The 15,624-nt window shown below is 40.6% G+C and overlaps 1 protein-coding gene across 1 annotated transcript; it reads right to left on the bottom strand.

Moving 5' to 3' along the window:
- Positions 1-4,977: 4,977 nt before the first annotated feature.
- lpla (lipoprotein lipase a) lies at positions 4,978-12,426 on the bottom strand. Its single transcript, XM_083970268.1, has 10 exons — positions 12,151-12,426; positions 11,026-11,213; positions 10,370-10,549; positions 9,749-9,860; positions 8,948-9,190; positions 8,033-8,275; positions 7,104-7,224; positions 6,697-6,879; positions 6,485-6,592; positions 4,978-6,372 (listed from the first exon to the last, which is right to left on the bottom strand). Exons 1-10 carry the CDS (start codon positions 12,257-12,259, stop codon positions 6,321-6,323), a joined length of 1,539 nt encoding a protein of 512 aa, XP_083826394.1. The 5' UTR covers positions 12,260-12,426; the 3' UTR covers positions 4,978-6,320.
- Positions 12,427-15,624: the final 3,198 nt, after the last annotated feature.

Raw genomic sequence — 15,624 nt, 5'->3', positions numbered from 1 at the left:
AACATGCCGCGTCTTAAATAGTAACTCTGACAAGCCATTGGCTGCTGACCCCCGGGCGGGGAATGGAAAAATATGTGTAAAGTCAATCATTAGACTGCTTTATGAGAGGGCTCACAGCACCGGTTGGCAGCATAGCTTCTCATTAAAGCCACTAAAATGCATTATGCATGTTTTTCAAATGTTTCTACCACATAATAAAGCCAACACGAGGAATGGATTTTAGCTTATATTATCTAACCCCCTACACCCTAAGTGATTAAATAATAGATTTTTTCTGCCTTTTCTCAAGATGTTGCAGAGTTTTAAACCAGTGAAATTAGGCTTGAAATGTACAAGTGTAAATATAATTAAGGTTTTGCAAAAATCTAAATATACTAATAGCATGTGTTTCATACACCCTTTGTCAATGCTCTGTCTTGCAAATAAGTTCAGTAACAATAATGTTACATTAATTTCAAACAAAAAGATGCAATGCACCCAGAAAATGTGCAAATACAGGAAAAGAAAAACAGCAACAGAGACAAAGGACAACAATTATGGATTATTTTAGAGTATGAAATATGATAGAAAATTCATGTTCAAAGCAAGTTTGCAAGTATGACCTTCAAGTTTTCTTTATTTCCCTGCAAAGGATTGGGATCAGGGTTACACTGCATTTACACTAACTCTGCGTCCCATGGTTCATTCTGTTTTCACTATTCACACTCTGTTTGCTCATGTGGGCTGCAGGAGCAGGTCTCGAGTGTTTTTTGACAGAAGCTGCTGCTTTTGTGCGCAGTGGCAAACACACTAGCTGTATACAGCGTGTGTCACCGGTCACCTACATGGCTGACTCCCCTTCACATTCCTGGATGCAGGCGGCTATAGTCTGGACAAAAAGAGGCCTCTTGAGGATGTTTTGGGGGCCCATATGCACTGCTGTTGTCATGGCGTCAGAGAGAAGACACGATAAACCTGCATGCATCAAGCAGGTTTCTAGCATTTCACTTTTATTTAAAAATGGTGTGATTGTTATTTTGTACTTAGGCTGTTCAGTTTTTTCTTTCTAAAGAGTTTACATTATGTATAAACATTTAAAGAATCCAACCACGGTTATCACACCATGTTGTATCAGTCCAGTTTTAGGTATGCCTGTTTGCAGAATAACATAAAATATCTACTAAATGTGTGAAATTTTGTCAATATTTTCTTGAGCTCTGGGTTTTTAAAAAAGTGTTTTGTGAAGTCACACTGGCCTTGACCTTTGACCAACACAATCAATTCATTCATTCAGTTCATCCTTGAGCTCATCCTTGACAAGTTCCTGAGATATTGTGCTTGCAAGACCAAAAAACCATCATGACCTCCAACCATCAACATCTAGTCATTTCCTCCTTCTGTCATTCCAGGTGAACATTTGTGCCAAATTAGAAGAAATTCCCTCAAGGCTGAGAAATCGCATATTTAAAACATATTCAGGTAAAGTCACCTACCTGGTGTCAAGTTACTGTTGTCAGGCTCCTGACGGGGCTGATCAACGAACCTCGCGCCCATTTGGACAAAGTGTAAGAATCAGTACTCACTGTTCTTAAAATTGCTATTATATCATGTTCTTAGTTTCCATTACATAAAAACTTTGACCTCTGACCTATTGCACACAGCATTTCACTGGGTGAAAAAATGCTGTTCGGTGCCAGCTTGAGATTGTGTGCTAATATACGAGCAAGAGTGGTAGACCTCCTCTGATTGACTTGTTGCCCAAAACCGTGGCACGAGATGCCAAGATTTACTGGGCAGGAGGCCGATTAGCTGATGGTTGAAGAGTTACAAGCTTGTTGCTCTGAGGGTCAATTTAACAGTGGTGTTCACAGGCATGTTGACACTTGTTCCGACAAACCACTGAAGCCTTAACCAATTATCAGCTGTGGATTCCAGTGTAATAACAGCTACAGTTGACTTGGTAACTTAACTCGAAGAATACAGTCTGTTTACAGAGCAGCACTAAAAATAACAGTCTTGTTGTTAAAGTAGCCTACGATTTTTCCTCTGCTGTGAATGGATCTTACAAACAGCTTTTTACGTGCCGAGAAGAACAGTCCTGTTTTCTCAGCCTTTTCTCATGACGACGATGATAATGATGATGTCCAGGTGGTTTTTGAATGTTGAGTTGGCTTCAAAAGAGAAAATATTTAATTCACCCTTAAATAAACGTATTTAGTTTATCTTAACAGCCTCACAGAAAAACAGACATGTTGATGTTTTGCATTTTTAAAACATGCATCCTTTCCTGTTATTTTAACTAACAACTCACTTCAGTCAGACAGATTTGCAGCATCTGAAAAACCTCTCTGATTTGAATAAGAGGAGCTGTCCTTTTAGCCAATCACTGTCCAGCTTTCTACATGTGAGGACAAGTCTTCACATTCATCCAAATCTAACCTGTGGTTGTCAGAAGACTCAGAGGCACGTTGCTTGTCTGCAAACAACAGCAGGAAAGCTGTTCAATAAAGGTTGTTTAATTCAGTGTTGCGCTTCCTCTTCCTCTCTTCCTCACACACACACAGTGCTCCCACAGCAGGCCATCTGGCTCCATGAGCTTTTACTCTTCCATGAATGTGACAACATTTTCCTTGAAAAGTCGTGACTGCATTTGTTTTTCCCACATACTGCCACAGTGGTTCTGGTTCAGGCATCCTCGTCTTCACCGGGTAAAGCCTCTGCCCTTGTGATGACGATATAATAAAGAGCAGAGGGAGTCAGACCTCCACAGCGGAGGTGTTGGAGGCGGACGAGAGCAAGTGGACCAGCAATAACTCCTCCACAAAGTTTGGAAACAACAAAATGTCTCCGATTTTCTGTACTTCCAAGATTTATTTTCCAAGAAGGTTTCTAGGAATGCCACATAATACTGCACATGTTCAGTTTCACAAATACAAGTCTGAGGAATCACTATGGCCCTGTTGGTGCAGTGGACCAATACTGTACTGACTGTAGGAAGACTGATAGCAGATCGTAATGTCTTCGCTGTCACTGACAGATGCAGTATATACATTTGAAGAATACCGGATATCTTCATTTGTCATTGCACATAAAAAAAATACAATTAAACTTTGTTGAGCAGCAGTCCCCTCTTTTACCAGCTTGAATAAGTTCTTGATTTTCTTCTTTGATTTATTTTTAGGAATCAGCATAGACCTAAGAATGAAAATTGTCCATTACCATGACCACAGTGAGAGCAATAAGGTTGATACCCACATGATGTTTTATTTAATTACTGTGCAAGAATGAAATAGTTTCATTAGCTCTGATTATAGCTTTTTCTCTCAGGGCACAATGATACCGATGTTTGCATTCACCCTTATCGCCTGTTGTTCTAGAAATGTAAACATATAAGGGATATATCTGTGATACACTATGGGTGAGGTCACGTAGACCTTGATCTTTTCAGAAAATTTATTCTCAGTGAAGAATGATAACACTTCCTGCAAATATGCCACCCAGTGCTGGAAAATCTCCATTCTGTCAACCAGAGCGAACCAATGGCATTTCCTGAAGACCACGGGATGCTGATTTGTATATGGCACGAATGGCAGCTATACAATGGGATGATGATGGGAGGTTACAGACTAGTGAACATTTTTTTATGATTTGATTTGATACATTCATATCAGAACAGCTAAAGGGCTGATTGTTCCTTCGAGTGTTTACTAATAATCCAAAGAAAAAGGAGTTGAAGCAGGAGTTACTCTTCATATACTTTCTCCCCTCACTGAATTCATTGCCTCTCTCGCCTTCCCACAGTCCAGTGGGGATCAGAGGAACTAATCCACAAACTCAAGGAATCAGAGCTATATGGGGTTTTTTTTCTCAGTCATACTTTGGATCAGTTCTGTGTTGTGCAATATGTTTTGAATTCTTAGCAAAGCTGGCTTAGCAACAACAACCAATTTTAATCTGCTATTATTAAAGCATGTTGGATGTTATAGGTCTAAGTGGCTTCAGATGTTGGCTGATCTACGATGACGTTCACGTTAACACAGTTGTAAACCACGAGGGACAAGTCCAGTATCAATAACAACCTACTCAAAGACACACTGTGGGGTTTCTGACCATCGGTGGCACTGCAGAGCCATGTTTTCCTGAGCAGGGTCCCTGTTTTGTTGGGGCAGATCAATTGGCTGTGCAGTGAGAGCAGCACAGCAGCAGTGGGTTAGGCCTCCATCAGCATCTAAACAGGACGTGGTCAGGTGCTGTACAAAGTGAGACAGAACCCGGTACCAAGAAGAAAACAGACTTCAAGAGAGGATTTAAAAATGTTTCATGTTGCAGCTACAGTATACTGTATGCGTCAAGTGTGAGTGAAATATGAGCTGCCTGTGTAGACAGTTTTACTGAATGAATGTTTTGCTAGGTGATATTACTGTAAATCTCATTTTAGAGCGGGACTTAGATTTTCACTAGTTTGAAAATCTATGTTTACTTAGCTTCGTAATCAAACATGGGAAATGTTCCAGCATCAGTGAACCACTATATACTGTACTACATGTATCTACGTATATGGTATTAGACTATAAGAATTTGCACAAAGCAAGTTTTTGCATTAAAGTACATAAAATCTAAAAAAGACTATTGTTGGTATTGTATTTGATACTTCAAAAGTTTACACGTTAAATTCATTTTGTGTTTTTTTTTTTAAATTATTATTAGGATGGATGGAGGATTGATCAGATTGACCTCCATATTGATCATCCATCGTCATCACTTGTATTTTCAGGTGCTTTCAGAATAAATGAGCTGCATGCATCTACAAGTTTGTTTGTTTTTAGTCAGATTATGCTGTTATGTGACAGAAAAATGTTCTTGGCCAAGACAGTTTCTAATCTATTGACAACTTGAATTTCAACACCGGGTCCACAATCTTTTTGACGAGTTATTTATTTAATTACTATGTAAAAGCAACTTGAGCAGTCAGGAAGATTTAAATGTGTGGTTTATCTCTTTATTAAACCAACCTGGGCTCTTTCTATACACATACAAATGCACTCAACAGCTGGCATGGAGACCAATTTGATCGATCAATCCAAAGCCTTTTGCATAAAATCACAAAAACGCTTCATTTATATATATAAAAAAAAATACAGACGACCATGTAAGCCTAGCAAAATATATTACAGCTTAATATACAAATATATAAATGTACATTCAATAAATACAAAATGAAGTATTCTTGAGATGTATTATGGCTATCATGTAGGCCAGTTCATCACAAATTTAAAAGGCTTGCATTTTTATTTCTTTTAGCATTTTTGTAACATTTGACCTTTCGAAATAAGGGCATGTCTGAGCTTAGTCAATGAGGTAAACTGTTTCAGGTGAGAAACTATTGACCCATTAATAAAGTTTTCAGGCAAATTCAGCCTTTCCTGTATCATGCAAAAAAAAAAAAAAATTACCAAAACGAATGAGTGCTCTCAATGACCTAAACATCTACTATGGCTGCAGGGGACAAAGAGCTTTTTTAAAGTGACCAGTGACACAATAACCAAGATGCAATCAAAGAACAAGCAAGGCTTCAAGAGATCAGATATTAACACAGAACTCATATTCAGAAAAATATATATAATATTGATTACAAAAGATATATACAATGATCACTGTGATTCTCCGCTCAGTAGATAGTAAATATTTCTTTGGTCCCTGTTGATTGTTGGCAATTAGTGGTTAGGTAAGGACAAACATTAGGGACAAAGTGATCATTTAGCACATTTAAGAAACAAACAAAAACAAAACAAAATGATGTGCCTAAACTATGCCTGTCACTCTGAATCATTATTTTTTTTACATTAACAATAATCCAAGATCACGTAAGTAAAGAAAACACACCAGTCCAGGGTTTCAAATTACATTAAAATCAGTATAAACAGTACACGTAGGCTACAAAAGCATAAAGAAATGATTACAAAGATATGCAGAAAAAACAACTGAAACTGAAACTGCAGGAACTATGAGCACATCATCACGAAGAAACCTGAAATACTTTTCAGCAGCAGAGAGAGCGTTCAGAGACAGGAGAGAGCTTATGAACAGACTGATTTCCAGAACTGTTGATGAGGTTGCGTTGGTTGCACTGGGAGTTGAGGAAAAACAGAGAGAAAAAACGCAGCAGTATATATATATGTGTGCATGTGTAAGCGTGTGTGTGTATATAGATCTATATAGATACACACACACAGTTACTTGCAGAGGCCTTCCCAGTGTTGCTGTGTGTGCTGTCCATCTTTGGGTAGGTGTGTGTGGAGATGAATAATGTGCATGATGTGGTTGTGTGGTCAAGTGCAACTTCAAGCGTCGTTCTGCCCAAAAAGACTGCCCTGTGTTTTCAGCTTGTGCATCCTGGGGAAAAAAAGACAACAATGAACAGAAATTAACAGAAGAACTTCTGCTTCTGAAGATGCATAGCAAGGGTCAGTGTTTAGGTGGCCCATCCAAGTGTTTCTTAACTTACAATTTCTCTTTACGGTTCCTGTTGTCTTCTTTTGACCTAACAAAAACTGCCTCTTCTCCACCCCTGGTAAGATAGGCAAACTCTCCTTCCTTAGGACTGAAGATCACCCTGGAGGTACACAGGAAAATAATTGTTTTGAATGTCTTTTTTTTTTTAACACCACGAGAAACACATATGTCACCACGTCTACTCTGGTGTTGCTGACAGCTTACTTTGACTGGGCCTCCCCAGACTTGATGCGCATTTTCCGGATGTGGAACGTGTTGCTGCCCCACCAGTTGGACCAGCTGAAAATGGCGTCCTTCTCCCAGCCTAGCTTCACAATCATCAAGTCTCCTATGTCGACGTCAGTGGTGATGAGGAAGGACAAAGTGGTGTTACCGTTCAGGGCTGGCCTGGAGGGTGGAAGGAAATGTGACGTTTAAAGGTCAGCTGCTAGGATTAAAGGCATCCTTGGCATGTGTGTGTCAGCATTATGTGTTCATGACGTATGCAGCATGAGCGTCTTTGTGGTTGCTTCAGGGTCAGCATGTTGGAAGAACCTTCTATTTTAAACATGCATGATGTGTGTGTTTCTGATGTCCGTGTGGTAGATGTTGACACGGTTTGATGTACGTACAGCACAGTGGAGATGTCCTCCTTCTCTCCATGGGTTCCGTACAGAGAAATCTTCAATGGCTGCTCGGTGAAGCTCAGACGGTCCTTACTGAAGAAATGAACCTTCACTTGGTAATGGAAAACTGTGAGAGGGAAGGAAACAGACGCTTAGCTGAGGGTCAATTTTATACTTTAGATACGATAATAATTTGACAAGGTGTCAGCTACTGGTCCATGTTTCTCATAACATGACTTAAAGTTACTTTAACGCTGGGAAAGCTGTTATGTAACCGTGCTCTTTCTATCCTCATGTGACACTCGCCATACGTGTTGAAACACAACCGGGAATTAATGCAAAATCCTTATAGTTTTCATTCGCCTAGCTTTGTTTACAAATGTACAAATCAAAGCATTCAACACACTTGCATCTCTAAATTAACATAATTTAGCTGTCAAACAATAATACTGCTGACTTACAGAAACTTTTCCATTGCCATCACATATAGCAGTATTGCATTACCTGAGCACACCCCCAACCACTAAAATACCCATGACCTCCTCATCCTGTGACCTTCTGAGTGCTTGCTACTTGTACACATGTGCTTGCTTTAAGTGTCAGAGTTTCTCTGAGCACAAATTGTGTGCGTTCTAATTGTAACAACACTAACTACAGTAATATTAATTCCATCTCCGAGTCACAACCAAACTAATCACATTCAACAACGGTAGCACGCACACGCTGGATTACTCACCGTAATGTATGTGCATTCATTACCTTAACTCCACTAATCCTTAGCTAAGTACATGACTTAAGCCAGATTTTACTACAGTAATTAAATGTGTTTCTTCTCTTCCTTCATATTGCACAGAGCACAGAAATTGCCAATTTCCCTTTACCTGACAAATACTGTATTCCTTTTATGCGCAAGTCCTTTTTTTCTTAGCGTTTACCTTTGTATGGCATCATGTCACGAGTCTTGAGGAACATCCTGGTGCTGCGGGCCGTCCGGACCTTCTTGATGTTGTAGCCGAGCTTGTTGCAGCGATTCTTCCTGCAGTTGAGGCACATTCCCTTGTTGAAGGCCTCCTTGGAGTTGCAGCGATAGGCCATGCTCTGCTGCTGGGTGTTCAGCAGAGAGTCGATAAACAGGTGGATGGAGCGCTCGTGGGAGCATTTGACGAGCTGGTCCATGTCTGCGGCACACAAAGAGCAAAGGAACTATGAGCGCTCTTTATCTATTCAGAGATGATGCTAAGCAGGGAAAATGTCTTCCTTATGTGTGACTTTTTGTGACCCTTCACATGTCAGTCTCAACTAAACGCTGACCCAGACGACATTTCTCACTCAGTTCTGCCTCGCTACATTAGAGCACTTAGTAACAGCTAAAGCAGTGAGCTAGCAAACCAGCACGCAAGGCTTTCATCTCTGCGTATAAAAGAACATGTCTGTGACATACTGTGAGTCTGTAGCTGTTATGACTAGAGGCAAGCGTATTGTACAGTAATTGAAGCCCCTGAACAGTTTTATAGAGTCAAAGTGTCTGTAAACTAAAGTGAACTTGTCCTGATGCTTGACAAGACCTTTGTTACAAATTGTTGGCTTTAATCAGTGTGTCACACAGAGGATTGGTGCCACCGGCTTTGAGCAGCTGGAGTAACATGGTCTCCCTAAATTTAACTTTTATCGCATGGTGACACTTTAATAATAAGGGCAGATGCCTGCCAGCATAGAGGTGGAGTGTGTGGACTTCATACTGATCCTGCCAACGTGAGTGTGTGCTAACAAACCACAGCATTTATAAATTAATACCTTAGCAAAGCAGCTACATTTAATTACAAACAGCAGGGAGGGTTTGTGGTACATACTTTGAAGTCCCTTGATCCCTTCCAGTGCAATCCCCATCAAGGTATTCTGGATGTCGCAGCCCGGCTGGAAGGTGCCTCCGTTGGGGTAAATGTCGATGTGGCCCACAGGCCTCTGGATGCCGATGCTGCGGTCCGGAGAGCCCCTGGTGTTGGTGTGCAGGACGTCCACAAACTCGGCATCATCTCGGGACAGGGTGTTCTGGTTATCTGCGTGCTCAAAAGTGGGACCAGCTGGATCTAGACCTGTGTGGGAAGAGGAAAGTGGAGAGTGTGGATTAAAAATGATGTATGCTGTTTATCAAAACATGAGCATGAGTCGCATTGAGCCTCTTTCTGCCCTGCACAGGTCACTGCAGCTCAGGCCAGTGTGAAGCAGGCCATTGCTCTCACAGCAAACACACCATTATTCAAAGCAGGTCAGAGAGACTTCAAAGCTGGATAAACTTCACAGTGACAAATGGATGGGCCGGACCTACTAACTGACTAAATGCACACATGCAATACAGGCCTGGAATGTAACGGGCTACAGATTATATTTCACTAGTGTGCTGTGCCGTTTTCAAGAGCTGAGCTGGAACAAAAAGTGCTCGTACATTATGGTACAGTACAGCAAGCTTGCGTACATACTTTCACTAGCATTTAAAGTTTCTCTCAAATAGGCCATAATGCTTATACACAGTACATGTGGTTGTGTTTCCTTTGTAAAGAGGTAAAATTCATAAATAGATGAATTTGTGCTATCTACGCTTGCAGTGTAATGTAAGCAGATGACGATCCATTAAATTAGGTGAAAGTTCACACCTGTGATCCTGCTGATTTTATGACCAGTGAGGTCTCCGGCGATTCCAGCCACATGTGCTCCCAGACTGTAACCCAGCAGGTGAATCCTGCCCCAGGGCAACTGCAGCTCTTTCTGGAAAAAGGAAGAGATGAACAAGATGTGTCAAAAAGCCTGACATGCTGACATGCCGCAAAAATGCTTTAAAGACTTGCTGTAGGAGTTCAAACCAACATTGAGCTGAACGTGGATAAACTCTGCAGGACTCTGTTCAAGTCTTAATAGAGTCTGGGAAACTATCCAGGGTAAGGATTAATCTGTGTTATTTTATGCTTTGCCAAAACCTTGCGAGCTTTAAACTTGGAAGTCACGTAAACAGAGGATGCCAATGCGCCTTAAAGTTGTTCATATAAAGACTGCGCTCCACTTCTTACTGTGTCTGGTAATGAGAGGCTGTTGTGAGCCACAGACATGGCCATAAAACGCCTTTATGGAGCTTTTAAAATCATAACCAGTTAGAAAACATATCCGCTAGGTACAAAACTGTGACATCACCAGCTATAGATTCACCAGCTGCTAACATCAGACAGACAGTAGGTCAAGGATGTGGGAAATAGCTGTCAATTAGCTTGGAAAACACTCACCTGTAGCCAGGTAACGAACTTGGCGACATCGCGGCCCACTAGCTTGGTGTAGGCTGCAGAGGTCGGGTAGTGCTGGTTGGCCCGGGTCAGCCAGTCCACCACAATCACATTAGCAGTAGGTTCACGCTCGTAAAGTGCAGACACCAGCTTGGGCACCCAGCTCTCAAACATCCCTGTTACCTGTATAGCGAAACACACACACATTTGGTCACATACGTTTGTAAGGTCAGCAGCGGTATGGCGTGATTTATTCATTCTGTGCCATGTGGTTGGAAAGAAGCCAGGGTGTCATCAGGTTCACATTTTGTAGCTTGACTGACTCTAAATCACATTATAGGAGCAGATGCATGGAGTGCTTGCACTGTTACCTCACCACTCTCAGCTTGTGTAAGTTAATTCTGAGGAAATATGATGTTACATGAAGTTGGCTGATTCAAAACTTTCAGTTTACAGTGTCAGGTTAATCTGTTTGGACTTGGTCCAGTGTTTATGATCAGTCAGTCGGTTGTCTCAATGTTATATCAACACAACTCCTATTTTATGTTTGTGCAACACACTGTTTTATCTGTTTGAGTTTTTTTTTCCCGTAAAGTTCATCCTTTACATGAAATACTGATAAAAGCTGTTGACATAAGCTACCTGTGTACGTGACTCACCGTCCAGCCATGTATGATAATGAAGGTCTGTGTTTCTGGGTTGAATTCGCACTCTCTGATGGTTTCGGGCCTGCCGGGCTCGATGTAGCACATGTCATCCTCAGGGATGTCTGCCGTACGCAGGGAGAACTTGGACACAATGCCAGTGTAGTCTGTGATCCATTCAGCATTGGTTTCTGTGGTGTTTGCTGTTACAACACACACACACACATAGACAGATCACATACATTATTAGATTATATTATTAAATGATTGTGGCATGATAGAAATTAAGATAACTGTGGTCAGATAGGTAAATTTGACAGTATTTTTTATTGATAACATTTCCATTTCACAACCTAATTATTTGTAATAATACAATAATCTTGCAGTCATTGTAAAGAATGACGTTTTGGAGAGGAAAACATAAATTAAACAGCCTTCAACAAACAACTGACTCACGCAAATTATGAAAACTTGCCCCAGTCAATTAAACTAAATGAGCACTAATCTCACCAGCGTGACTCAGGCAAGCAGCAAAAACACTGAGACATAGAGCATGGCAGTGTCGCCCCCTTTTGTTTGCTCTGCATTTTCACCAGTGTAGGACAGCGCTCTTACTGAAAACACCGTTAGTAATACCTGGGTTTGTTAAACTTCAGATACACACACTGAAAATGGAAAACAGATGTGGACCAATCCCATTCTTCCAGGGAGTCCACTTTAGTGACAAGAAATGTAAAAATAACATAATAATAATAAAGAAAAAGTGGGGGGAGAGAGAGAAAAAAAAAGGTCTAAATGGCTTTCAGTGGAAATTGTATTTTTTTTTCTATTTCAACAATAAAAATGATGCAATTTTATTCTGTTGCAGAAAAATAATGATAAATTGTGTTGTGTATGTTTTCTTCCTCCCTCTTGTCTCCCCTCAGACAAAAGGCCCCTTGCAGCGGATTTTCATCCTGCTCACATGAGTCTGAATGCTATTAAAATGGGATGCAGACCTGCAGAGAAACTTTTCCCGGGGTTATTCTCGGTCAACGCCGAACGGGATGCATTAATTAGGTAGGCTACACTGCATATGTTGACTTCATTAAATCTGCGGTAACAACATCCTAACACAATGCAACGTTAGCTGGGTCTTACCAAACTCAATGCTGCTGCTGGTGGCGGCTTCAGGGTCAGAAGAAAAAGTTACAAATATGTTTCCCAAAATTATCCAAACAGTCAAAAAACTGATATTTTCCTTTCCCATATTATTGAGACTTTTTCCCCTTTTTTTTTCTTAAAAAAATAAAATCCTGAATTAAAAAAAAATCTCTGGATGCTGGCCGAAAAGTTTTGTTGTATCCAATCGTATTTTATAAGACAGAGAGCCACGGGTCACAGCGTTGTATGGAGCTGTGGTTAAGGAGTGAAGTTTCTTCTTGTGGTCTGTCACCGTTGCCGCTCCAAGTCATCTTTATGGGTGGCTCATTTGAATATTCACTCATGATTGGCTGCAGTTTAGTGGGCGGAGTTTAACCTTTGTCCCTGCTCTGAATCAGCGAGGAGGAATCATTCACCACCTTGCCCACAGGGGGGCTGGTGCTCCACAGCCCCCAGCATCTACAGTCTAACGTCAACACGATTATCACTATTGATTATCAGCTATCAGTTTGGTTGTTGGATCAATACTACACAAGAAAGTTGCATCAGACTTTAGACATTTTTTGAGGGTGAAAATTAATTTAGCTATAGCCTACTTAGGATAAGTTATTTCATGACTTATGTTACCATGGTGTAAAAAAAAAGAGAGATTTTATAGGATTTAATGGAACAAATTTAATATAAATTTGAAGGAATTTGTCATATTGATAGGCAAACCTTTTATGAAGAGTTCAGTTGAATGATTGAAACCACATTCACTGCTAAACTTTCTTTCAGGGAGCCCAGTTTTGCAGCCATATGAACATATACAAATCAAGATGTGGTCATCTAAAATCTGAATGTTTTATGTGAAGAAATGACATGTTGATTCTTTTTAATTAAATACCAAGCCCTGTATTTTCTTTTACTATAGCAATGAAAATATTGTGATTTTATTCTGTTTTGAAATAATCAGATTTCTATGTTAATATTTTCTTTTCCCCTCTCGTCTGTCTTCAGACTGAAAGCCCCCGGCAGTGGTTGTTCTTCCCGCTCACATGGTGGGGCTAGTTTGAAACAGGCTGACCGGCAGATTTTTTTTATGACCAGTCCTTTTATCTTTGAGCCATCCATCTCTTGCCAGGGTCAGACTTTCTTGTTTTTAATTTCTTGTCCCTCTTAAAAGCCTATTACAGTGATAATACACTTCTTATGTGTAGCCCTGCTCTCAACTCAGTATCAAAGTGCTTTACGAGGAAGTGAAATCAAAAAAGGAAATGAAAATAAAAACAAGATATTAAATCATTATGAGGTCATCTATCACTGTTGCTTATTATAACTGTACATGACGTCAGACCTGATTATATTGATGGTGTGGCCTGAAAAGCCCTGACAGAGGAAGCTGCTGCTCATGGCATGCAGGGGATCCAGTATATCTTAGAGACAGTGGGTGTGTTACAGAGCCCCCCACTCTCATTGGTGGAGCCCTATATACAGTCAATGGTGGAATGGTCTATACCCCAGAAACCATGACAAAGCACAAAAATATGACCACAGTTTCATGTCCCCTGCCTCCAAATCACATGAAGACATGAAAGCTTAGACAGAGAGCAAAACACATTCCAGGACCATTTCATGCCCCTTAAAACAAAAACAAGATGTTCAGACACGTATAACATACTTTATGGTGACACATATTAAACCTACAGTATTTTGTGAGGACATTAAACAAAAACTCCACACATGAAGGGGTGAAGAACAGGCATGAGAGAGAAGCCACAAACATTTGATGACGGTGGCAAAATACAGAAATGACCACAAAGATTTGCTACACCAATTTAGGAAATTTTTCACATTTTATGTCATATGGGCTTTGCATGAATGAATATAGAGAATACCTCCCTTGTTTGTCAAAACGTAATTCACAGACAAACAGATGTTATCCTACAACTTATGACATCATGTTACTCCTTTAAACAGACTGTTCCAGGTTTCAATTGCATCTCTTCTAACTGCTGATTTTAAGCTGTTTTTGTGAAATCAAGACCAGCCATAAAGTATCATAATGTTAACTGTTATAATTGAGCTATTCTGGAGGGCCCATGGTCTCAAGGGCCCACTGACAAAACATTAAGTCAATTCAAATATTGGACAAATGAAAAAAAAACCTGGAAGTAGCTGGTTCACTTCCTTCATGAGAAACTGATGTTCCCTGCATGACTGAACCCTTTCCCTCAGTAATCAGCCGCTGCTCTATATTTACCCTCTTTTCATCTTATACATTTGACTGTACAGTATGTATATTTACGTGCATCTACACGTGTTAGGAAAGTGATGCTTATGGTCTGACCAGCAGGCCCATCCCAGTGATTAGACAGAGAGACAACGCCTAACTCCAAGCCTGTGATCTCAGTTCCGATCTCGGTGTTTGACCCCGAGGGGGAAGCACGGTGATAAACGACAAGGCAGAGATGTTTAAGCATGACTGTTGAATATCCTGTATGAGACACACCCAGGCAACACCATTCAGATTATGTCTAGCCTTGTGGAAAAATTAGGGTTTTTTGTTGTAGTTTGTATATGTTTTGTGATTTCTGTGGCTGAACACAGATGTGACGTGGTCCAGTTAGTTTAGTTTAGCTTCTGACCCCGAGAACCTGCTGAGGAAATTAAAAGATCACTGCAGAGAGGACATAGATTTCCTGCTGGGGAGGAATTCCTTCACTTTTCCTGTTTTTTCTTCTTCTTCTTCTTCTTCTTCTTCTTCTTCTTCTTCTTCTTTGAGCCACGCAAACTTAAAAAAGCTGCACATTTGTTTTACATTTCTCTGTTTGCATATCTGGCAGATCATCATGTATGCTGGAGCCTGAGCGGAGCAGCCCAGAGCGGAGCAGACTGCTTTACCAATCTAATGGATGTTTTTGGTCCATGTGGTGCTACGACTAATTGCAAATATTTAAACTGGCAATAAACACAACCCGACTGTTTCTCCATCCGTGTCACTTCCTGCCTCCAGAATTTACGTATGTTTACATGGTCTAGAAGGGCGAACCACCGTATCAAACACTTGCACTCTGCAGGTGAAGCTGTAAGTGTAACTTCAAGCCCACAACATACAGTCAACCATGCACACACAGATTCCTGAAAGTGAGACATATAGGCTACCTTAGAAGCACGTGTTTGAGCAGTCACACAAACATACACTCTCATACAGGCCAAATGGTGAAATCCTCAATATAAATGTTGTTTCTGATTACTGACTGAGAGGCCTGATTCTAGGAAAACCAGAGCAGGGGTTTGGTTTCACAGAACGATACAGCATAAATATTCTTGGCAAGCGAATATTCAGAGGCCCTCTGTGTTTGAGCATATGTGTATAGAATGTGGCTCGCGCACTAAAGAGAGCGTTTAATCCACAACCAGCAGACGGGAGATGTGGCAGATGATTTTCATGTTGTGGGGTGTTTTCTGGTTACTTCTAAATCTAACTTT

This window comes from Trachurus trachurus (assembly GCF_905171665.1).
Source record: "Trachurus trachurus genome assembly, chromosome: 4".
Classification (NCBI taxonomy): Eukaryota; Metazoa; Chordata; class Actinopteri; order Carangiformes; family Carangidae; genus Trachurus; species Trachurus trachurus.
Note: the sequence above shows the minus strand (reverse complement) of the source record. Positions and strands in the feature narration are given on the sequence as shown.